At 34.6% G+C, this 23,880-nt stretch overlaps 3 protein-coding genes and 1 long non-coding RNA gene across 4 annotated transcripts; all 4 read right to left on the reverse strand.

Annotated features, from left to right (window-relative positions):
• Nucleotides 1-3,186: 3,186 nt before the first annotated feature.
• On the reverse strand, nucleotides 3,187-10,042 carry LOC146146743 (ATP-dependent RNA helicase DHX58-like). The gene is made up of 6 exons (XM_083387063.1): nucleotides 9,821-10,042; nucleotides 8,828-8,995; nucleotides 7,517-7,671; nucleotides 6,657-6,827; nucleotides 5,076-5,212; nucleotides 3,187-4,330 (listed from the first exon to the last, which is right to left on the reverse strand). Exons 1-6 carry the CDS (start codon nucleotides 9,900-9,902, stop codon nucleotides 4,114-4,116), a joined length of 930 nt encoding a protein of 309 aa, XP_083243189.1. The 5' UTR covers nucleotides 9,903-10,042; the 3' UTR covers nucleotides 3,187-4,113.
• A 554-nt stretch (nucleotides 10,043-10,596) lies between these two features.
• On the reverse strand, nucleotides 10,597-18,527 carry LOC146146744 (antiviral innate immune response receptor RIG-I-like). Its single transcript, XM_083387032.1, has 11 exons — nucleotides 18,469-18,527; nucleotides 17,062-17,145; nucleotides 16,271-16,402; nucleotides 15,520-15,624; nucleotides 15,008-15,134; nucleotides 14,129-14,260; nucleotides 13,680-13,821; nucleotides 12,770-12,914; nucleotides 12,192-12,302; nucleotides 11,189-11,340; nucleotides 10,597-10,746 (listed from the first exon to the last, which is right to left on the reverse strand). Exons 1-11 carry the CDS (start codon nucleotides 18,476-18,478, stop codon nucleotides 10,597-10,599), a joined length of 1,290 nt encoding a protein of 429 aa, XP_083243158.1. The 5' UTR covers nucleotides 18,479-18,527.
• A 152-nt stretch (nucleotides 18,528-18,679) lies between these two features.
• On the reverse strand, nucleotides 18,680-19,330 carry LOC146146745 (uncharacterized). Its single transcript, XR_014494783.1, has 3 exons — nucleotides 19,175-19,330; nucleotides 18,847-18,899; nucleotides 18,680-18,790 (listed from the first exon to the last, which is right to left on the reverse strand). It is a non-coding gene; the product is annotated as an uncharacterized LOC146146745 (long non-coding RNA).
• A 741-nt stretch (nucleotides 19,331-20,071) lies between these two features.
• Nucleotides 20,072-21,968, reverse strand: LOC146146746 (uncharacterized). The gene is made up of 5 exons (XM_083387033.1): nucleotides 21,845-21,968; nucleotides 21,291-21,413; nucleotides 20,920-21,079; nucleotides 20,492-20,649; nucleotides 20,072-20,202 (listed from the first exon to the last, which is right to left on the reverse strand). The coding sequence occupies exons 1-5, from the start codon at nucleotides 21,966-21,968 to the stop codon at nucleotides 20,072-20,074; spliced, it is 696 nt and encodes a 231-aa protein (XP_083243159.1).
• Between the last annotated feature and the right edge of the window lie 1,912 nt (nucleotides 21,969-23,880).

Below are 23,880 nucleotides of genomic sequence, written 5' to 3' on the forward strand. Positions count from 1 at the left end.
TATCTTAACACTTGTCATTTCTATAGTAAAACAGTAGGCCTACGCAATTTGCAAGCCAAAAGGCGGTTTCCAAAATAATATAAAAAAATAAATAAAAAAATTCCAACATGATTTCAACGAACGAAAATTTACTTTTAACCAGGGAGTCGAACCGGAACCGAACTGGAACTTTATGAACCGGTTTTGGGTCAATTCTATCCGAACCGTAACCGAACTCGAACCGGTTTTTATAAGATTTTAAGGAGCCGAACCGGAACTGAACCGAATAATTTGAAAGTACCTGAACCTTAACCGAACCCGAACCTGTAAATAAAAGCGGTTCGCTCCTGCATGACGTCACAACTTCTATTTTACAGAGTCAAGTTACGCCATATTCGAAATTTTATGAAAAAATATGAATATTGAATGAAAAAATCGTTGATTTTTTATTTTTTAGCATGGAGTCGAACCGGAACCGAACCGGAACTTTATGAACCAGTTTTGGTCCAATTTTTTCCTAACCGTAACCGAACCTGAACCGTTTTATGAAAAATTCTGAGGAGCCGAACCGGAACTGAACCCAATATTTTAAACAAATCTGAACCTTAACCGAACCCGAACCTGTCAACAAAAGCGGTTCACTCCAGCATGAGGTGACAACCTCTATTTTACAGGGTTAATCTATGCTAAGTTCAAAATTTTATTAAAAATAATGACTATAGTGATTACATAAAATTTTATTTTTTTGTTTTTTAGATATTTCAATAACGAGGAGCTATTTTGTTTATGCCACGTAACTCTACATTTAGTGACCCACATTTTCATCTCATATTGCATCCGAACCGGAACTTAAAAAACCGGTTTTGAAAATAAATTTAGTCGAACCGGAGCTGAACCGGAAAAGTCAAACGGTTCGACTCCCTGTTTTTTAGATATTTCAATAATGAGTTGCTGTTTTTTTAATACATCACGTAACTTAGATTAAATGACTTACAATTCAAACATTATTCTCTACATTTATCGACCCACATTTTGAGATTTAACGCAAATTATATTGTATCTGAACCGAAACTTTATGAACCGGTTTTAAAATAGCGATGTTTGAACCGGAGCTGAAACGGAACTTTTAAATTCCTCCGAACCGAAACCGGAACTGAACCGGATTCCGAAAAAATTCTTGAACCCGAACCGAACCTGAACCGGAACAGTCAAACGGTTCGACTCCCTGCTTTTAACCCAAACAGCTATTAACTTGTGTCCGAAGAGCATTATCCAAATGCGAGTAAAAGGCATAAGATGTTCGTACGAAATTGCTAACTTTTGTCTGCTAGGTAACCTACTTAAAACGCACGGGTCGCGTGTGATTTTACGGAAGTATTTCAGCCGGTTGATTCTCAATAGAAGCGTTGGGGAAGTAATACGAATGGTTGATTACCAATAAATGGACTGCGCCCTTAACCAAGTTGCAAAAATAGTTTGCTTATGAATAGACCGTGTGTTTCAAAGTTTCCCAACTTAGGCGCTGGCGTCTTTTGTAACCTATTAGGCTACCTGTTTTTGTGGCTTCTGTAGGTTGCATACAGCCGTTATTTTTAAACTTCGTATTAGAACCACATAAACTGTTGGATTATTTTACTTTATGCTTTATATACTGAAATAAACTCGATGGTGTTACCTAAAAGCGAATTAACTTGGTTCTCCAATGATACTATTACACACATTACAATTCCGTAGTGTAATTATTTTGAATCAGTAAATCTTTTAATGCGAACAATTTTGCAAAAATTATTTTACTATTTATTTGACAGTTTTATGTTTTCTTTGAATTTAGGCCTACGCGCTTCCAAACAGCATCGCTATACTTAATTTATAAACAGTGATGCTACAAGGCAACTTGTCTGAATGTATATTCCTTTTACATTAATTTCTTTAAATAACGACATTTGTCCAGGGGATTCAAAGAGGACAATCAGAAATGTTTCAAGCAGGTCGTGTGCAGAAAATAAAATCTTTTTACAACTAGCCTAATCTGTAATCTAACATAGGTGCTGTATAAATCTAGTCTACACTTTTGGGGTTGCATTGTTTTGAAAAGAGATTGTTGCATCTTTATTCAGATGGAAATTGGGCATAAAGTAAACAAGGATCGAACAACATTTCTCTGGTCGCGGGTAAAAACCAAGCTCAGGTCCTGCGGGCCGTTAAATTTTAACTGTGTAGACTTAACGCATCTTATAACAACCGTAACGACTTTTATTAATGAGGGATGAAACTATGGGGGTTTTGCAATATACACTCGATGGAGGAACAAGATTTTGTGCACCCTCCTTTAGGTTGCCCAACCCTGAATTAGACTGACAACTTTATCACTGAACAGGAGTTACAGAAAACGACAATGTTTAGACATATTATATATGTTACAAGGGGATCTTTGTTCATTAAAATCACTTCATCAACAACATTAAAAATCACAAAACAGTTAAAACCGCGTGCACGAATATCACAATTAGGTTCATGAAAATGGAAAAAGAAATTATTAAAGTAGAATGGACACCGATATAAGTGCTAGTATTTTGTTTTAAACAAATTGTAAGTATAAATTCGAAAAAAAAAGAATAATATGTATATACTTTTTTTTGAAGAAACAATACAAAAAAGTAAAACAAGTAAAAAAAAAAATTTACAAGCATAAAGAAAAATAACATTCAGCTAAATATATTCTAAACTGCATTCATCGATGCCTTCTATATAGTAGATATATGTGTGTATTAATCTTAAGTTTGCAGTTGGGAACTTTTTACTTGGCGAACAAAAAAAAATGGCGCGCAAGAAAGACGCTGGGTTTGGTTGCTCCACAAAGCTCACAATTAATAAACAAGCATTTTACTCCCACTATCTGGTATTACCCTGACTTTATCGAACATAAAGATTAGGTAGTGACACCATACACAAAACAATGAGAATAATGAAAGGGATTGTATAGTACATAATGTCTAATAGCCATACAAGCAGGCGGAAAGTAGAATGACTTCTTACGAAAATATTAAAATGTTCTTTCCAGAACGCATTACAATTTCCAGATAACGTCACAAAGTTAAATCTATTCAAGGAGATAGAGGGATAGCCTGATAAAAAAAACATTTTTTTTTCACCGGTAAGGTTTACCTGCGAAAATTGGTTAAAAGGAACGTCGCTTTATTTTTTTTAGAGTTTCTTGATTGCATTTTTTTAGATTTTTTTTAGAAAGTGAAAAGAATTGGACGTCGAACAAGTTCGTAAAAGGTATAACAAATTTACAAACAAAAATCACAAAAAATAATTATATTAACCATCTATAAGTTAAGGCATAACAACAAAGCCTAAAAATAGGAATTTAGCTAAAAAATAAAAACTTTTAACTTCTTTTTCACCCATCATAACCTTCCAAACTGTTCCAACCATGGTGGAATAACAACAAACATTTAAAATTAAACTTACCCCTAATTTAAAAGCAAAAAAAATAGACGAAAACAAACTTTTTACACTCATATCTTATTTTTAGCCGTAAATATTTGCATCCAAGAGCTACCGTACATAGAAGAGACGAAAGTCTACATGTTTAATGAACATACACGAGTTGCATTAAGTTTGTTTGCTGCAGGGCAAGAGTAGTTTTACCTTGCCGTTTTAAATCCTGCATAACAGGGGTTCTTAAACTAGGTTCCAAGGAACGCTTTGGTATACGTGCACTGGTTTTAACAGTTCCATGAAAGCATAATTAAAATAAAAGTACATTTAAAAAGTGATAATTTTTTCCAAAAAACGTGTTTTATAGCACTGAATGTCTTTGGACACCATTTTAGTTTAGACACCCTTTTTAGCAGTTTTCGGTAAAAAAATCATTCCGACCTCGGTTCCTAATAATATTTTTATAGGCCAGCGTTAAAAAAAGTTTAAGGACCCCTGCTGTTTAAAGGTAGCCGAAAAGTTTGAGCAACTAAATTTGAAATTGCTGGAAGCGCTTTTTTTCATATATTTTAACTTTATATATATATATATTTTTTTTTACTGCCGTGTCAAGGTAGGGCCAAAGAGTTGGAAAACATAAATTCTAAAATTGCCGGATCGCGCTTTTTTCAAAACTTTTATATTTTTTTATTCGTAAGTATTTTCATCCTCTTCCTCTGCGGCGTCGTTAGAGGGCAGTAGACGCTCGATATCGGCCCACGAGATTTCCTGGATGGCGAACGGCACAAGACTCCACTTTTTGAAGGTGTCCCTGAATCCCGTGTCCGTCGTGAAAACGAAGCTGTCGACTCTGGGAACGTAGACTGGCGAGCTAAGGTGACGCATGCGGTAGCCCCAGTGGCACCTAGGACACACAGACAGAGTTACAATGCGAAATATTATAACTAAAAAAAAGGGTAAATGTTAAAAACAAGTTTTTTTGTCATTTTTTTCTTGGAAGTTTTATGTAAGTTTTATATAAAAATGGTACGAAGACTGTGAGCATATCTGTTTATTGATCACACATTTGTACCTCTTATAAAAACATGTTAAAAGCATGCGGTAGCCCTAGTGGAACCTAAGACACACAGACAGAGTTACAATGTGAGCTAGAAACAGAGCAACATGATAACAGAAAAAAAATCAAAATTGTTAAAACGAGTATTTAAAAAAAAAAAAAATTGTTAAAACGAGTATTCAAAAGTTTCCTTTTCATGAAAAATGATCTATTGCTTTCACAACGTTAAGAAACTTGGCTCAAGCCGAATTCGTAAAATGACATGCTTGACATTTGTTAAAACATTTTTGGTAACATTTTAAGCCAATCTAGAGGACGTGGCCGCAAAAATTTTTTTCGGGGGACTACCCCCGGACTGTTTAAGTGTTGATAAACACGTATCACGGACCCCCCAATATTTCGGCTCGCTAGGCTCGCCTGCGGTCTATGTTGCCCTTACCAAAAAAGTCGCCCCCCCCCCTTGCCCTTAAATCGCTCCGGCGTGCCTGATCCATACAGTACCAACGATGGTAAAAGTCAGTTTTACATCTAAAAAGACTCTTTTCGCGGGTCTTAACTCAGGCTTAAATATATTAAAGCGACATTCAAGCACCTGCACTCCCTGTTTTTGCAGAAGAACTTCCCCACTACCACCTCGTCGTCGTTCTTCATCTTCTTCCACTTTGTGACGTCACTTTCGATTTTCAGTTCGGCTTTTGCTGCCAGGGTCGGGTCTATGATGACGCGGTGCTGAAAATATCCAGGAAAGTAAGTTTAGTATTTAAAAAAATCGTCACGCAATTACTCAACTGAAGATTTTTTGTGGTTTACAGTGTAATACAATTAGTAGTTAAAAATGTTAAAAAATATATCGCGAATTTACTTAGACTACAAATTACAAAAATACAGCAATAAAGTTGATACATAATATATAATATAACAAGCAAAAGGTACAGCGATTTTTATGACATCTTCTTGTAAAATTTAGTTCTAGGAAAAATGCTTCTTTTTCATGACATCTTACAAAATCTAGTTTTAAATAAAAATACGTAAAAAAATGGGCTTCAAAAAAATTTAACTTATACCCTGAGGCAGAATGCGAAAACTAGAGTCGTATCTAAGACTGCAGCCCCGAATGAAACGTTGACACCGTATCAACCCCCTGTATCTGTTCAACGCCTGAAAGTGCTAATTAATGCGCTCTGAACGACTAAAAATTTAAATGATAACAATTGTGTTCCACATTTTATAAGTGAGGTTTGGATTTATTTCACAGTCACAATACCCAATGATAATGCAAGTAGTTCTCGAAACATCTTCATTGAGATGATGTCGATTTGCTGGACCTATTTGTCTTTGAGATTCATTTTCATACTACATTACTAATCTGTGTTTATAGTGTACCTCATTACATGAAGCTTATCCATTAATAAGTGGTGTAACTATTCTATAAGCGCAGGATGACTTTATCATAGTTTAAAGCAGGGGTTCTTAAACTGGGGTCCATGGCCCCCTTGGGGGTCCGTGAACTAATTTTAGGGGGTCCATGAAGGCCTAATTGAAATATAAGTGTATATTTAAGAAGCTTCCATTTTCTCAAAGAAAACAGTTTAATTAATAATAAAACGAATTTGCACTGTATGTATTTAGACTCCATTCCACTTTCACATTTTTGGACCGAAATCGGCGGATTTATACAGTTTATTTGTATTTTGACGTCAATTTATGACGTCATTTTTTTTTCCTACCGTGGTCCACACGAGGCCAAAAAAAATGTTAGGGTCCGCGGTAAAAAAAGTTTAAGAACCCCTGGTTTAAAGCAATTAAAAGCAGGGCTGCGGAGTCAGAGTCGGACTCGACGTAGTCGGTTTGTTTTGCTGGAGTCGGACTCGAGACTCGAGTAAGACTGCGTAAAACTACCCGAGTCCCGAGTCGGACGTGCGGCAGCAAACTGTAAATTGTAAAGGTGGAATAGTAAATAGTGTAATATTTTCCAATCACGTATTGTGGGTGGATGAATTACAGGAAACCTCTATGAGAGGATTGCCGAAAATCCACCCTATTTGAATTACGTAAATTGGCGGAATAAAGGCTGTATAGAGTCAAAGCCGGGCTCGGGACTTTGTTTTTACCCAACTCCGCAGCCCTGAGTCAAGATATTTCGACAAGCTATTTTTGTTTTTTGTCATCTCACTTGGTTGTTGATGTGTCGAAGTTGCGTCGAATCGGTGACCTTTCTTTTGCACCAGAGACACAACATTGTGAAGCCTTTGTTCGATTTTCCCTTCTCCCTCTGTTGCTTCAATTTCCGCTGTTTCTCCTCGAAATCTCGAAGCTTCTTTCGCTCGGTTTGAATTTCGCGGATCTGCGAATCCAAGAAATCACATTTTTTCAAAATACCAGCGTATTTGAATAGGGCTGATACTTAAGTATTTTAAAGTAATTTAGGGATGCCTGTATTTGACGTTTTATTACGATACCAAAATCCAAAATTTCGGACAAAAAGTATGGAGATCTAAACTGAAACTAAATGACGTCATTACGATGTTCAAACAAGCAAAATTAACGAAACAAAATGTTACAAAGTTTAGAATTTTTTAATAAATTTATGTTTCAAGATAAAAGTGGCTTTCAAGAAGTTATATCCCAATTAAATCCCAAATCATCGCTATATTTATATCGGATCGGTATCGATATCACTAGTATCGGACGAGTGCTGATAATATTGCTGGGAAGGGGTATCGGCTCCGATCTGATATTATCGGATATATTTATCAGGACTTTTAGTGCCAGTGTTCGTTTTCGGGGCAAAAGCTATCAGAGCTACAAACTTGTGAATTAATACAAAATTTTAAAAGACGAACCAAACTGTATTTAAATCGCATTATACTAATTTCTCTTCGTTTTTCTGCCTTGTTTGTCTAGTTTTATTGCTCCTTGATGGATAGATGACTTAAAAAAAATTTTACCTGGCAAATAGTCTGAACTTGCTCTTTTTTGCCTAATGTTGGTTGAAACAAAAATCTAGGCAAACTCTGAAAAACCTCGTTTCACCTCTTTTTTCAAGGTCACGGGGTCGGTTCTTTGTATGGTTTCCAGCAGTTCGTCGATCAGCTCGACCCGGATCTTGTTTTCCCGCTCTTTTGCCACGTGACCACTGTCGTCATAAGCAAGCATCACTGTCTTGCTGTCCTCAGCCCTACCTCGCCCTGTGACCAAACAATGGGGTTTGTGACGACACAACAGACTGAAAACTGTAGTAGCTAGGGATGTCCAAAGAAAAAAATTGGAGCCGATATCTTGATTTTATCGATATATCGGTATCGGTAAAATTTTACGGACATTTCAGCCGATATTTTACTAAGAAAATGTGATATAGTTTTTCTCCGTAAAAACACACAAATTTTCTATTTTTTTGCATTTTTTTAGGTTGTTTTCGACCTGTGAAGAAACTATAGGGAGAAATGATTGTTGAACTTGTTAGGAGGCGATACCCGAAGTAATAATATCGGTACGATTCGATACCAAATTAACTTGAACATTTTTGCTATGATTTGCAATCCAAAGCAGCGTTTTCCACCCGGAAGGTGAATTTTTCAAAAAAATTTAGGTCAACAAGTGATATTGACTGAAAAGCTGGACGCCAAAGCAAATTTTGGTTCAATTAAGTGAGGAAAATACTTCAAAAATTGTTCTTGTATCCATTAATTCTGCTTAAACATAGTAAGGACGTCATTAAATTTCGGGCCAGACTCCCGTAATTTTTACCTAAATATATCGCGTATTGGTATCAAATTTCAAGTATCCTATAACCCTACTTTAACGTACGTTTAAAGATAGATACATAAGCTAGTGTATTTGTCCTGTTTAGTCAGCTCCCAAGCAGGGCTGCGGAGACGGACTCGAGGAGTTGGTTGTTTTACTGGAGTCGGACTCGGGACTCGAGTAAGACCACGTAAAATTACCCGAGTCCCGAGTCCGACATGCGCATGCGCAGTACCAAATTTTTAGAACTGATATGGCTGCCAACTTGAAATTCTAAAGGCGGGATAGCAAGGTGGAATATTTTCTAACCATGTATTGTGGGTGAATGAATCATACACTCCTATAAGTGCATTGGAGAATATCCAAATTATTTTAGTTACGTAATTGGCGGAATACAGGCTGTAGAGTCAGGGCCGGACTCGGGACTCGACAAAATCACACATTTGACCGGAGTCGGACTCGGGACTCGGGAGTCGGACTCGTGTTTAGTTTTTTGGCCGGAGTCAGACTCGGGTATTTTTAACCGACTCCGCAGCCCTGCTACCAAGAATAAGACATGGCAACTATCAGCAATGCTACAATAATAAATGAGCTAGTCACCTTTCCGTTGTATGTGTCCAACCTCGTTAGTTGAATAGTTGTAGTTGATGACCAGGTTACAAGCCTTGATATCAAGTCCCTCTTCGCCGACCGATGTGGCTACGATCACTTTGCACTTGGATTCTCTAAACTGCTCCAATGTGTGCTCCTGGTCAGGTTTCGTCATACCTATTCAAGTAAGTTGCGGAAATGCACATTTTTTTGGAAACCCATGTATTTTTCGTTTTTAATATTCTTTTGATACCAAGCAAATTAAGACCACTAATATATGTCCGATAATATCGGATCGGAGCCGATCCGATTCCATAACAACACAGGAATTTCAGTTATGATTAAATTATCTTTGAGTATTTCAACTTAACTTATATTATATTATATTTTGGAGCATATCAGTCGGAGGTTGTAGTAAGACGTAGTAAAATTATGAAAGCCCATACAAAAGTAGGTAGCACTTTGAACGTTTCGAATATATATTCATTTTCAACATGGTTTATATTTTATTTGTTTAATTGTTTGTACCATTGAATAAGTGGGTATGGAGATGCAATGATTTAAACAATAATGTAGACCGAAGAAAGGTTCTAACACTATTTAGAAATATTATTTTATCACCTCACTTTACACACAGATTGACCAAAAACGAAGTGACTAAATGGATAATGAAAAGCGAACAACAAATTTGCAATTAAAAAAAAAACGCTTTGCTATATTTTCATAAATCTGTCAAAAATAGCGGTAGAATTTTGCCGATGCAGCTAGTAAAAATCGGGAGAACCCGAACATCAACTGATCAATTTACTCATCTAAACCAGATTACCAAAGCCCATACAGAAGTAGGTAACATGTTGAACGTTTCGAATAACTCTTGATTAATTTTCAACAACCTTGACGATACCTTCTTCTGTATGGGCTTTGATATTCTTATTACGTCTTACTACAACCTCCAACCATTATGCTCTAAACCAGATTAACCCCATTTTCACAATATTTCACCTCCGAGTTCGCCCCTAGCTCCGGCCCCCGTTAGCATCTTCGGGTTGAGTTTAAGATTTGTAAGTTTTTGGTCCTCCTTCATGTACACGATCAGGTAGTTTGCGATGCTCCGCGTCTTCACGAAGATGATGCAGAGTGAAGAAGGCTTCTTCCCAAACTCTTCAATGAGGACTCCAGTCAGTTTGGACAGGAGTGGATTGATTGCGTTCAGTGGTACTTCCTCTGCGAGACAACAAGATGGATTTGTCCGATAACATTGGATCATTGTATCGCCACTATAGATATATTATAGGATATTATTCAACAAGTTGGATTTGTCCGATAATATCATTGTATCGGTCCCATAGATATCCGATATTATCGGATAAAACTAAACAAAATGGATTTGTCCGATAATATCGTATCATTGTATCGGCCATATAATATACCAGATATTGTCGGAACGTATTTAACAAGATAGATTCGATAATATAGAATCATTATTATCCGCATACAAGTTTATAATATTGATTCGTTTTACCGCTATTGAAAAGTAAAAATAATATCAGATCGCATTCCATTTAGGCATGTCCAAAAATATCATGTTACTCGGGGCTATTCAAAATAAAACAAAAATTCAAGAATTCAAGGAAATTTGACTTACTGTATGTTAAAGAAAAAAATAGAAAAAATTGGAAAAAAAAATTAAAATTTTTACAAAAAAAGTAACTTATATTACTTTTAAATTGAAATAATTTAACAAAAGACAACCTTACAGTAAATATAAATAATTAACCTTAGTTAAACTTACTGTGTTTTTTGTAGATAGCGTATAGTCTCTTGCAAACGGGATGTTCGGACTGAATCTTGTACATATCCCGGTAAAGCTGGTCCTCGGCGTCCGAGCTACGCACGTGGTCGTTAAGAACCAGGGCAGTGTTGTAAAACTAAACGAAAAAATGTCGCAATTGCAAAACTGTTCTGGTCAGAGCTAAAGGTTAAAACAACTCGAGTTCGACTCCGTTTGAATAAACAAAGTCGAGTTGGAAACCGTTTTGAGTCCGACTCTAGGCAAATTAACCGCCGTGGAAAAAAATCGAATTTTGTTTTTCTATTGATTTGATAAATATGTAAATTTGGTATCGGATCGGCACCGATATTACCCTAGTATCGGACAACTACCGATACTACCTCTTGGCATCGGGTATCGGCACCGATCCGATACTATCGGACATCTCTACGCGAAAACACGTAAACTATTAAATTGGATGCAAATAAAAAAAAAATAGGCAAGACTAAAGTAATTAATATTTCGCGGGTCACAAATCTATTCAAATAATCACTCGACCAAGAAAAACTCTGACATGTGTGGTAATAACAGTTACCTACCAGCAGGGCTTCTGCATACATCATCAGCTTATAACTGAGATCTCCTTCATCCAAGGGTTTGCTTCTGTTTCTCAAGGTAACAACCCAAGCCTCGTAATCCTGGCTTCCCTGACGAGACTTTAGGTCGTATTCTATCTTCTTGCCCACCAGCGCTGCCATTTACAAAAAAAAAAACAGTGTTGTATAACTTAAAACAATGACTTGACTTACGTGCACTTAAGTCACAAGTCTTTTGCAAAAATGATTTGACTTGACTTTAGTCTTTTAGACAAATTACTTGGGTGAAATTAAGTGTTTTCAATGTATTTTTTTTAATTTTTGTTATTTATTCTAATTTTTGAACATAAAACAATTTTGTTGCTGTAAGTTGCGTTTTTGGACTTGACTTGAGTTATCTTAAAAATGAGTTGACTTGGACCTAAGTTATTTTACAAATGACGTGTCCACAACATTGTAAAACAGTCATGTTATTTAATGGAAAAACAGCAACTATAGGAATTTTTTGGCGTTATTTTACGATTAATTTTTGATTCATCAAGTTATTCGAAACGTCCAAAATGATACACATACTTCGGTATGGGCTTTGATATTCTTATTACGTCTTACCACAAACTCCGACCATTATGCTCAAAAACTTTATCTGTAAATCATCCCAAAATTGTAACCCTATATAATTATTTTTTTTAGTTTGAGCAAGACATCTAGGAATTTTTTGAGATTACTTGTGTAACTAAATTGATCGAAACAAGATAAAATCTGAATAAGAACTAAACCCGTAAAAATTCTTTCCTATCCCAAACCCCACCCGTAACTATATCACTAACTCACCCAATAATTTCAACCCTAACCTAAGTTCTAACCCCACTCAATACCCACCCCGAAAAAACAAACAAGTACAGATTAAAAATCATGTCACATGTTTCACATTTTTAGAGGCATATGTTGTCTTTAAGGCCATTTAGCATTCTTGTTTTTAGGATTATGTTCGATTTTGATGATTTACCATTCGTGTTCCTGGATATCTCGGTTTCAACGAGTTGTTGAATGTCGTCCATTGATTTGTGGATACTCTGACGAAACTTGTCTTGTGGTGAGCGGGAAACTATGATCACGGCTGCAACAGAAAATATACATCTCCATTTGCGAAAAATTGTGCCATATACAAATTGTAAAGTTTTGGTTTTATTTTGATCAGTTGTGGTCTGCAACACTAGATAGAATTGCAATCAAAATGGAAGCGCGACTGACTTATACATTTGAAGAGAATATGGGTAAACGACTAAAAAAGGTTTTCCTTTAAAAAGATGCGTTTTTTTAGAAAGTAGATCAACAAATAATTCCAAAGGTTTTGGGTTTCAATCCGTCTCAGACATTAAACCGGGCTTGTAATACAAATTTCGGATTTCACTTTGACACAAATTTATCGAAATATTTTAGGTCGAAAATGCGCTGATATTCTTCAATAAATTAAAAGCGATTATAAAATGTAAAACTTGGGTATGAGGTCAAATGTTTACAGGGCCACACCATCGGCGTACAAGAAAAAACGCGGCTTTTAAACATTTCGCAAAGTAGCTTTACCCTCTTTGGCGTCTTCTTGCTTGATCCGGACCGGCACAGGAGCAGTTGTAATGTCCAGGTTGGCCAGCAAAGCCTTTATGTTGTCTTCTGCTTGCTTCACTCGCTTGGCGACTCCCATACCAGGAGAGGCAGTCATGCCGATTATCTGGATGAAAAAGTACGTTAGAGCAATGTTTTTTCTTTTTACCTATTTGCCGAATAAACTTGTGACAGAACGGAAACACAAAACAACAGCTAGAAAGCAACAAGATCTAAAGCGCAATTATCTATAAATTTCCTACTTCTGTATTGGCGTTAAATATCAATCATTCTACATCTAAGTACAACCTCCAGCCATTGTGTTTCAAAATTCGTGTTTAACTTGACATGGAGCAACGTTAAGAACACTTAAGTATTTGTTTTCAATTGACTTGACTATGAATTAAGTAACTGAGTAAGGTGGTTTGGATTGAAATTAAGTGTTTTCACTTAACATTTCATTATAAAATTAGGCTATTTATAAATTGCGCTATTTTATACAAAATTTGCACGTAAAATGATTAGATTGCCACATGTTTTGTTTTGTTATTTTTAGTTGAGCTATTCCTCATAATCGTACGAGTTTACCAAGTTTAATGGTTTATCGTTTTATTATTATAAGAGTAACTTGACTAAAAGATGGCTTGCTATAATAATGACTTAACTAGGACTTGACTTGCTATTTATTTAAAAAGACTTGACTTTAAATTAAGTTTTTACCGTTTGAGTTGACTGGGAATTGATTTGCTATTTTTTGAACTGACTTGACTTGAATTTAAGTTGTTTCACGAATGACTTGACATTGGCTGTCTACAACACTGTCTAAACTGGCTCGCCAGCCAAAAAAACCTTTCAAATTTCTATCAAGCAAAGATACTTAGGATTCCCTTACTTGCGGCAAGGCAGGGCTTTGTTGGGTTAGTCTCAGGTCTAAGTAAATCTTCATGATGTTGTTGCAAGGATCGTTCTTCAATGCGTGATGACACTCGTCGATAATTAGGAGAGTGAAGTCGGTTATGTTCATCAATTCGTCCCTGAAAATCATGTTAAACTTCCATTATACAACAGCGCAGGCTTAGAATAGTACTCCGCAACCTTTATTCACTTCCGGCACACTAACAAAGGTTAAAAAATGGCGGCACAACCACCAAAATATATGAGAAATGTTTACCACAAAGGTATTAATCAAGGCAACCAAGAGCAAAAGACTGTTTTTACGTTTTGTAATGCCGAAGTTGCACCGGAATTATTGCATACATTCAAACCTCATTGATATACATTTTCCACATTCAGGTTTCGTACAAAACACAGTGGTTAAAAATAAATACAAATAAGACTGACTTGAGTATGTTGAGCAGAACTTGTGGCGTCATGAAGGTGACCTTGTACTTCTGAATCGACCTAAAAACTGGAAATTTCGAGCTGGTTTCGCCAGTGACGCAATGCAGCAGTTCAGGGGCATCCCCTAAGTAACTACAAAAACAAATAATAAATTTTGACGAAAAATTTGCTGCAGGAAGTTTTAAGCTCAGTTGGAAGAGCGGCAGTCCCGGTTTAACCAAGGTCGTAAGTTCAAACCCCACTGCAGAAACAGGTTGCAGAAAGCAATGCTATGCTATGCTTTATTTCTACACTCGCTCCTCTCTGAGCCTGTGTAGATCTAGGTTGTGAGGTCGAATCCCATTGCAAACTGCTTTTAGTTACGCGATGCAGCTGACAACGGTGCTAGGGTTGTTTCTTGACTCGCTTATTTCTGAGCCTGTGTAGCACAGTTGGTAGAGCGACGGTCCCGATATAGCCGAGGTCGTGAGTTCGAATCTTACCAGACTAGTTTTACGAACAGTATTCAGCAGGCTACAGTGTTATAGCTGTTTCTCGACCTGCACCTTTTGAGCCTGTGTAGCTCAGTTGATAGAACGACGGTCCCCGTATGACCGAGGTCGCGAGTTCGAATCTAACCACAGGTTAGTTTTACGAACTTAGTTAAGTCCAAGTGAGTTTTAACTGCAAGCAAAAACTTTTTTCATCCCGGCCTGGATTGCTTAAAGATCCTTTGTTGATCGACTGATTTTGTAAGTCTGTTGAATATTAACAAACTAAAGGGGTAAATAAATATACGAAGGACCAACGTAAATATACAAAGGACCAATTGTTCATTGGTAGTTTTTTGTGGGAAATAACCTGTCAAAACGTTCTGAATCATATTTTACCTAATATTACCTTTTAAAAAGTTTGTGTTGCTGAGCAACAAGTGCAACTCTAGGAACGAGAAACACAACTTTGGGATTTTCAGTCGTTTCCAGGTGATTTTTGCAAATTTTGAGCGCCACAAAAGTTTTCCCACTTCCTGAAAGTATATGTAATTAAGTAGTAGGTAAAAAGTGAGAAGAAATATTGATAGCAGGTCATTAAAGAGCATTCGAAAGAAGTTGATCATATACAACGTTTTAAAAGGTGTTTTAAAAAATAAGAAAGCATTACACTGTAGTTGAAAAACATTGGTCTGTTAGAATAAAACAGTTATTTTTGTCAGGAGGACCATTTTGACCGACTCAATGAGTAACCTATATTTTCTGTTCTGTGATTATTAAACTAAATAAATAATTATGCGTTATCTTTTGTTGTTTTTAGAAATGTTTACAAATGCGCACGCAAAAGTAATTTTATAGCCAGAACATTTTTAATTTTATTAAAAAATAGCTTTGTATCATCAAACGTGTATTCCTACAAACCTGTGCTTGAGCAAATCATGCTGTTTTCGCCTTTCAAACCAGGGGCTGCCAATCTTTCCTGGTAGTCACGCAACTTGAGCTCAGGAAGCCCAGATGGGCTGCCTTCTGATAAAAGAGGGAAATAATATAAATTTTAGGATAACGCACGATGAATGCTAAGAATAGGTGTACATGGAAATTTAAAGCAACTTCTAAAGAGCTTTCAACAAGGAATACCTTTGTTATTTGATCAATTTGAACTATGTCTCATTTTGCCTGAACTTTCTCGTTTATTTCATAGTTCACAATACGCGGAATATATATTTCTGTTTCATCAATAATAATGTTTACACTTTAACTTGTATTCGTTAAACACTAACCGATTTGATATATTTATTAAAAGGTTGTATTTCTTCAAAAATGTTTTAGTGAGACTAATTTTTATTCTCATTTTAGAACTCAAGACTGTACCTTTTGTCCATAGAAAGGCCAACAACATTACAAAAAGTCACCATACGTTTTGCAGTTAACACACTGAAGATATAAAGAAGCTCAATTACATGAGACCAACATGATACCACGAAAATTCATTCTAACGAATATTTTCTGTTTTCTTGTTGTTAGTTTAGGCTACTATGGGACAACAAGACGTATACAGCAACAATATGTACAGCATACTTATCTATTATTTTAGAAGTAGTATAGAACTATTTTAAGGCAAACATAGCTGTTTTATTTTTAGTTAACACCAAAACTCTTTTCGAAATATTACCAGTTTGGTTTTCATGCTGAACGCTTGAATTCTGCTCCGCTTCAATATTTAGATTGTTGAGAGGTGTTTCGTTTGAGGACGACGCTCTTTCGGGAAAATGGTTTTCTGTTGATTCTTGGCCGATTGGTTCAACTGAAACAAATTGAACTTGCAATAACGATCGTTTCATACTTGTATTTTATTCTGATACAGAAACTGCTGGGTCATAATTTCGTTGATAAAGATAAGTTTAGTTAACATAGGTTATTATAGGTTAACTAAACTAATGAGCTGAAATGCCTACATCCAATAACAGCTCATCTATATTCGATAGCAGCTTAAGAAAATAGCTGAATCCCGACATACAAGTAAGACAAAAAGTTAAACTTAGGTGATGAAATTATTTTTAAGTATTGATTTTAAATATAACTGAAATTTATAAATTACTAATTTATGCAAAAAAACTTTCTTGTAATCCGCCTAGTCGTTACTGCCATTATCAAATGAGTACTTAAAATTATTTTTGCCAACCAGTTATCATTGGTGTTGTAAAGATGCATCCCAATCATTAAAAGCTAATTAATTGCACTTAATAAACAAAGCACACAAATGATTTTAAAACAGATTTTTTTTTTCAGAATAAATACCGTGCTAGGTAACAACTTGTTTTGCAAAATAGTTCATAAAATGTTAGAATTTTATTATTCATGTGAATTATTTTTGCATCAAAAATCACATATTCTAATTTTCAACTATTTAGAACCAAAAATACTGTAATGAGGTTGAATAATGTCAACAAATTAACGACTAACCTCTGCTGGCAACTGTATTTTCTGCTGGACATGAAGTAGTTTCCATACTTTGATCCGCTGGTGGAATTGAAGGACTTTCTACTACTGAAAAAAAGTAACGATTTGCAACATTTGGTGTAAATAAGCAATACATTAAGCTGTGTTGAGGTAGTAGGCATTTTACGTGAAAAGCTTAAGGGACATTTTATTAAAAAACACAACTTATTACTGTTGGTAAATACACCTAAACTATGGCCTTTGTGTACTTTATTAGAAACAATAGTTTAGGCTTGTAAACCTATTTTTGGTTGTCTCTTCATGTTTGTTGGACTTTAATAGCAATACCACTCTTATATTGTTCGAATATGTTTATCTTTTATCTTTTTTTATCTTTTATAACTAGATTTAGGATTTATCTAAGTACACGGTTGTGTGTTTACCGCTTTAGCTTTCAGCAACAATTGGTTGTTGTTGTTGTTTCTAAACTTGCGTTATGCAAAGCGACTTGTCTTTTTCCTTAATATTTATGATAAAAAAGTGTAAAAAAATTAATGAAGTTTGTGCGGCATACTGTTACATACCGTTGTATAGCACTACAATGAATGTTCTGTGAAACTCATGAAAAAATATCCACTTAAAAGCACAGCTTATCGCTTCGATGAAATACATATTAACTATAGTAGCATATGCTCCACTTTTGTATGGGTTTCAGAACTACAAACTTGAAATGACAATGTTAGGGACTTGAACAAACATTAGTAGTATGTTGGGTAACAACTAACTGAGCAAATTAACAAACCGTTAATTAAACATCAAAATAAATTTGATTTATTTGTTGTAGGCCATAGGTTAAATTACAACAAAAAGATAAGGGATTATTAGCAGAAATATATTGGACTGACCTAAAATAATCCGCCATTCAATTTGTTTTTATAAAATTTGCCTATTTTTTTATTAATAAACCCAATATTGGTTTCTTTGAGCATCGAATTTCTGCTACATTTATGCTATAAATGCTTAAAATCCTAATGACACAGTTGATTTGAAGATCTTTTTAAACCCTTCGCTATGCCGGGAATGTCGAAAGATGCAGTTTCGTCTTGTATTCAACGTTTTAAGTATGGTTTACGCTAGTTAATTTAAAGCATGTATGGGAAGCTTATACAGAGCTGTGGGACACTTAAATTGCACAATTTTTTAAGTAAACAAAAATGACAAAAGACAGAACAATTTAGTTGACTAAGTTTTACATTTGATAGCTCTACTACTTCTAAACACAACCTATACATTTATGTTTTTTTTGCCTCCCTAAAATTTGATTAGCCACTTTGAATAGGCCAAGTAGGCTTTGGGTTCCAACACCAGCTTAAAATACTATAAAAGCACATTACTTAATTATGTTATGTTGACTGTCAACTGTAGATTCACCTCCACTCATTGCAGTTTCTGAATTTTGATTTTCTGGTTGACATGAGGGATTCTCCACAACTAAAATTTGAGATATAAAACAAACTTACATTTCTTCACAAATAGTCATTAAATTAATTATATTAGAAAAACTAAAAAAAACTCATTTATTTTTTTTTATGTGGAACTTCTTTGAACAAACATTTCAGCTTGCTTATGTGAAGTAACATTTACATATTTATTTAGCAAACAATGAACTAATCTTTTTTGCACCTTGACAGTCTGGAATCGCTTGATCCATTGGTCCAATTCCATGTTCAGAAATTGAACTCATTTCAACGCTCTACAAATAAATCAACTTTAGTTAATATACACTTCTTCCATAAATCAATATCGTACCTGATTACTTGAACAGCCAGAAATATCTTCTGAATTAATTTCCTTTTCAACATCTGTTTGAAATAAAACAAATATTAAAATCAGCAATTTGCTACACAAGACGACTTGACCGAATTAAAAAAAAAACAATTTCAAGCTCATTAAAAAAAATTGTCACTTTACACAGAAATTGCATATATCACATATTTTTTTAGTATTAGTTAAACGACCAGTCATTTTTTGACTTTTTAAACAACTTTAAAAAACACCTTAAACTTGATTGGAGAAACTTAAAACACAAGAACTGCCAGTTTAGATAATCCAAAGACCTGACAAATTTTCTAGTTACCTGTATTTTCCAGAGTCGCTATCAGGGCAGAATAGTCCTTTTCTGCATCATGCAAAGCTTGAATAAAAGTTTTAAACCATCCTGATGGCTTATTTACCAAATAGGTCATTAGGGCTTCAACACGCTTTTCTCTAGGATCCAAGTTAGCAATTGATTCTCTGATAAAAATTACAAATGTTAGAGAATGATTTTATTACATTCAAAATATTAAACTAAAACACATTTTGGTGTATAATTTAGTGATTCTTTGTTGATCTAAAACTGATGGGTCCATTTTTCTAGAGATAAATAATAGTTGTAAGCAGGTTTTTTTTTAAGGTTTGGTTTGGGTGACCGCTAAGTAGTTTTAAGAGACCGCAAGTGTTTCATTTAAATACCAAAAAATAGCCATATTTGCTTAAACGAATTATTTACTATTTTTTGGGAAACCACTGGAGAAATTTGGGGAACCGTTTCGGTCCCCCAAAACACCTTAAAAAAAAACATTGGTTGTAAGTTATGTAGAGCCCTCTCAGACAATAAAATCTGAAAGAAAGATTCTTGCTTTTGAATCAAATTTTAGTTCGTTATTTTATACTGTATGATATCTAGTCTGTTTAGTAAAAACAGATTTGACAGAAAAATATTTTCTAAAAACTTTGCAGAAACGTATGTTTCACCGTATAAAATAAGCATGATTAGTTTCTGTACGAACCTAACCTGTATAAAATACCAAAAATCAAAAAATAACTTTAGGAAATGATGCATTTATATTACAGTATAATAAACTAAACTTTGTGATAGCATGTTTTCCAAATGCCCTTTTATTTTTACTTAGGTAAGTCATTATTTAATTTCAATGTGCTGTAGGGGAATTGGCTTGTAATGTGTTTACAAAAATTAATAGTCACTAAAAAATTACTTGAAACTTTCTTCCAAGCTCATATGACATAAAATATCATTTGGTTCCAAACACTTTGAAATTTCACAGTAATTCTTGCAAATTATGAGGAATGTTTCAAAATGAATTTTCTTGTCTTCTTTGTTTTCTAAACATAAAATATTTTTTATTAGAATGTATAGAGATGAGCTTTGAAAGTCTGACCATAAGTATGGTAAATAATTGTAACAAACAACTCACATAATTCACAACAGTGGAATTTTAAAACCCTTGATCTTAGATAATTTATTATAAAAACTAAACTATTTGTAGATAATTTAACATGAAAACTAAATATTTGTAGATTATTTAATATAAAAACTTAACTATTTCAAGGTAATTTAACATAAAAACCTAATACTTGTAAATAATTTAACATAAAACAAAACTACTTGTACCATATCCATTTAAAAATTGTATAACATGTGACATGTCGCCATGATTTCCGGTTTCAAGTTCTTTAACCAGGCCAGTTATGCCGTTCGGACGTTTGTTTAATTCATCAAGCATCATAAATGTCTTTTCCATGTTTGTCGGTTTTGCTTGAATCATTTCCCTTAAATTGTCATGTATTCCATTAGGGTTACAGTCTTTGTTTAATACATTGCAATGAACCGCAAAATAAGTACTATTTTAATCATAGTAGTGCACATAAGTTAGTTTAAACTTTAAACCATAAACGTAATCTTCATTTACAAAAAAGTAACAAAATTAAAACTTTTATTATTGAGATTTGTTTTAGTTTAAAACCCTTTTTAAATCAACACTTATTTTTAATAAATCTATTAAGTTTACATTATAAATTGGATTTTCTCCAAATTATCACCTGGTGTGCCGATCAAAATCTAAAAAATTAACCAGCTCTTCACCACTAAGTTTCTCAACTAGCACTTGCATGGATATTCCTACAACGTGCTTGTACATTTCCTCTCTTTTGCTGATGTAAACTTTTCCGTGTTGTAAATATAACTTAACATACTCAAGTCCTGCAAATCAGCATAAATCAAGAATTGTTAAAGATTATTATTATCCATCGGAAATTGCTAAATAAACCAGACATTGTTGAATAAGAAACTGCCACCAAACAAAAGACAAACGTGTTTAAAAAGTTTTTAATTATCAAGACATACAAATTAATGATTTTAAAGCACTAACTATCACATGCCAACTTAAATTAAATGATTGAACTTTACTTACCCTTGGGTAAAGCATTTAAAAAAGAGGCAAAAGTTCTTTTATCCTCCTTACATTTTACCACACAATCAATTAACTTGTCAGTTTTCACAGAGTCGTCTGAAGTGTCAATAAGGTGATAATCCTCTGCAAACATTTATAAGCATATTATAAGCATATATTACTTGTCAGCCTTGGAGATTAACCAAATCAGTTGATTTTTTAAAAATATTTATCTTAAACTAGCCTGAGGTAAGGTTCAAACTGTGAGTAATGCAGGATCATACGGGACCATGTTGAGAAACCAAATAAACCATATCACTATTGCCTGCTAAATTCTGTATTATTTAGCATGCAACAAGGTTCAACTAACTAGCTGGCCTATCCCAGTCTTTGTGTATTAAAATAAAAGATGCTAACAAAAATTGGATAAGTGCTCAGTAGAAACTGGAAGCTTAATTAAGATTACACCAAATGGTATTGGTTTGATAATAATTTACAACATTGTGTTGAGGACAATTTTTTGTTTGGTAAAAGCGACAATTCAAAACATATACAAAACTAAAAACTTGGCATACCTTGAGAAATAATTCCGTCCACTTTCAAACTTTGAGCTATGAACTTACATTTAGAATAATGGATGTGCTCACACAAATAAGGTTTATGTAACTCCAAAATTTTCAAAGCAGACTGTTCAGCCATGATTATCACAATTTAACACTCTAAAAGTAAAAAAAATAGTTAGGCTTCCATATAATTTAAAAGTCATCAAATTCAGCATTTGAAAAATGGTTGTTAAACTGTGTGCCTCAAAAAAATTCTTAAAACATTCCTTGGGAATTCTTATATTTAAAAACAAGAACGCTGGTCTAGAATTCTACCACATTGTCATCTGGGGATTTATATTCTTAAAATTATTTGAGATAAGGTTCGAGTTAGCGTTTTAGTTGGCGTAGGTAGTATTATTACTATATTTATTATCCCATTACTGTCAAGACCAGCGCCCAATTTACTATTAAGGTTTGCACACAAATTTATTTGAAAAAATATAAGCTGTGCATCTTCTAGAGAATACAGACCGCCTTGAATACACACTATCTTTCAAAATATCGGGCATTAATACTGAATTGTACTTTTGGTTAAAAAATATTTCACAAATGGCTTGACTATGAGGACTGGACTTTATTAAAATAAAAACCAAAAAAACACCCTGTTGGTGAAAAATAGGGGAATCACCGAGTAGCTTACCATAGTTTCGATCTGGTCTGCAGTGTTGCGAAATGGAAGTCGCCATTTTGTGTCAGAAACACACACCCTTTTTGCTCTTTTCTTATTTTCTTACCCAGCATAATGTTAGCAATATAAACCCCTGAAAACGTCAGTGGAACACTTGGTTACTAACCAGTTCTTGATAGTATGGGTAGAGTTAAAGTCCACGTAGAGTGTAAGTCCACGTAAAACTACCCGAGACTCGAGTCGACGTGCACATGGAGTAGTAACGTAATCTAATTAATTATGATGTAGCCGTGACGTTAACTTAACCTTCAAGCCTTTTCCATTTCTTATTACGTAGTAATAGCCAGTGCCTCTCTCTTCTTATACTTACTATCTATAGGAGCCTTTCTTAACCTGGGGTAAATTTACCCAGGGGGTAGAATTCCTTGTTTTAGGGGATTAATAAGCTGTCAATCAAATTATCTACATTAGTTGACGGGACAAAAAATTGTGCCAGCTGTAGGCAGTGTACCGTCCCCCAAATTTCTCCAGCGGTTTCCCAAATTTTGGACTTGCAACTTTTTGGTATTTAAATGAAACACTTCCGGTCTCTTAAAACTACTTAGCGGTCACCCAAACCAAACCTTAAAAAAAAACCCTGGCTGTAGGTATTAATAGTCTACTTTTCTCTACTTTCCTAGTTCAGATCAACTGCTAATTCGAAGCTTGCCTAGTAGCCTATTGATTCTTTGTCGTTTAATGTCTGTAATGTGATGCTTTGCTATTATTGATATTTTTTTTAGTTTATTGTCAATATCTCTGTCTCTTAGTTACCGTACTTATTTGTCATTGCCAAAAAGCAAGGGCAGCCGTGGTATTGAATATAACGGATGTAATTTGTTACTTTTTTAATAAATCAGCACCATTTTTTACATATCGGGGGTAACTCTGATATTCATCTCTGTTAAAAGGGTAAAACATACAGAAAAGGTTAAGAAGCCCTGCTCTATAGTGTGCTTTCGCGTTAAACTTGTTTGTCTATCGAGTTATGCCAAGCAACAAAAGGTGCGATCCTTTTGAGTGTCGATAAATCAAACTGCTAAATTAAGTATAGCGCTTGGCCGTTGAAGCAGCCTGCTGATAGGAATCAGATATACGGAGTTTTAGGGACCTAACAATAGTCCAAATAAACCTAAGGCATCACCCTAACCCACTAAATGCGCAGTACTAAATTTTGAAACTTATATAGCCGGAAACTGTAAATTGTAATGGCAAAATAGCATATTGTCGATATTTTCCAACCATGTATTGTGAGTTGATAAATAATACGACACCCCTATGATTGGATTGATAATCCACCTTAATTTGGTTACGTAAATGGGTTTAATACAGGCTGTAG

Source organism: Ascidiella aspersa, chromosome 4 (genome assembly GCF_963924565.1).
Source record: "Ascidiella aspersa chromosome 4, kaAscAspe10.2, whole genome shotgun sequence".
Taxonomy (NCBI): Eukaryota; Metazoa; Chordata; class Ascidiacea; order Phlebobranchia; family Ascidiidae; genus Ascidiella; species Ascidiella aspersa.

Coding starts and splice junctions, on each gene's coding strand:
- LOC146146743 (XM_083387063.1), bottom strand. CDS start 9,902: ATGAAGGAGGACCAAAAACTTACAAATCTTAAACTCAACCCGAAGATG. Junction 6,828..7,516: donor CCGTGACCTTGAAAAAAGAG/GTGAAACGAGGT, acceptor TTGGATTCGCAG/ATCCGCGAAATTCAAACCGA. Junction 5,213..6,656: donor TTCGACACATCAACAACCAA/GTGAGATGACAA, acceptor GGATATTTTCAG/CACCGCGTCATCATAGACCC.
- LOC146146744 (XM_083387032.1), bottom strand. Junction 12,915..13,679: donor AAAGCCCTGCCTTGCCGCAA/GTAAGGGAATCC, acceptor TTTTTCATCCAG/ATAATCGGCATGACTGCCTC. Junction 10,747..11,188: donor TGTATGCAGAAGCCCTGCTG/GTAGGTAACTGT, acceptor TTTTTCGTTTAG/TTTTACAACACTGCCCTGGT.
- LOC146146746 (XM_083387033.1), bottom strand. CDS start 21,968: ATGGCTGAACAGTCTGCTTTGAAAATTTTGGAGTTACATAAACCTTAT. Junction 21,080..21,290: donor TTTAAATGCTTTACCCAAGG/GTAAGTAAAGTT, acceptor GCTGATTTGCAG/GACTTGAGTATGTTAAGTTA. Junction 20,203..20,491: donor ACAATTTTTAAATGGATATG/GTACAAGTAGTT, acceptor TTTTATGTTTAG/AAAACAAAGAAGACAAGAAA.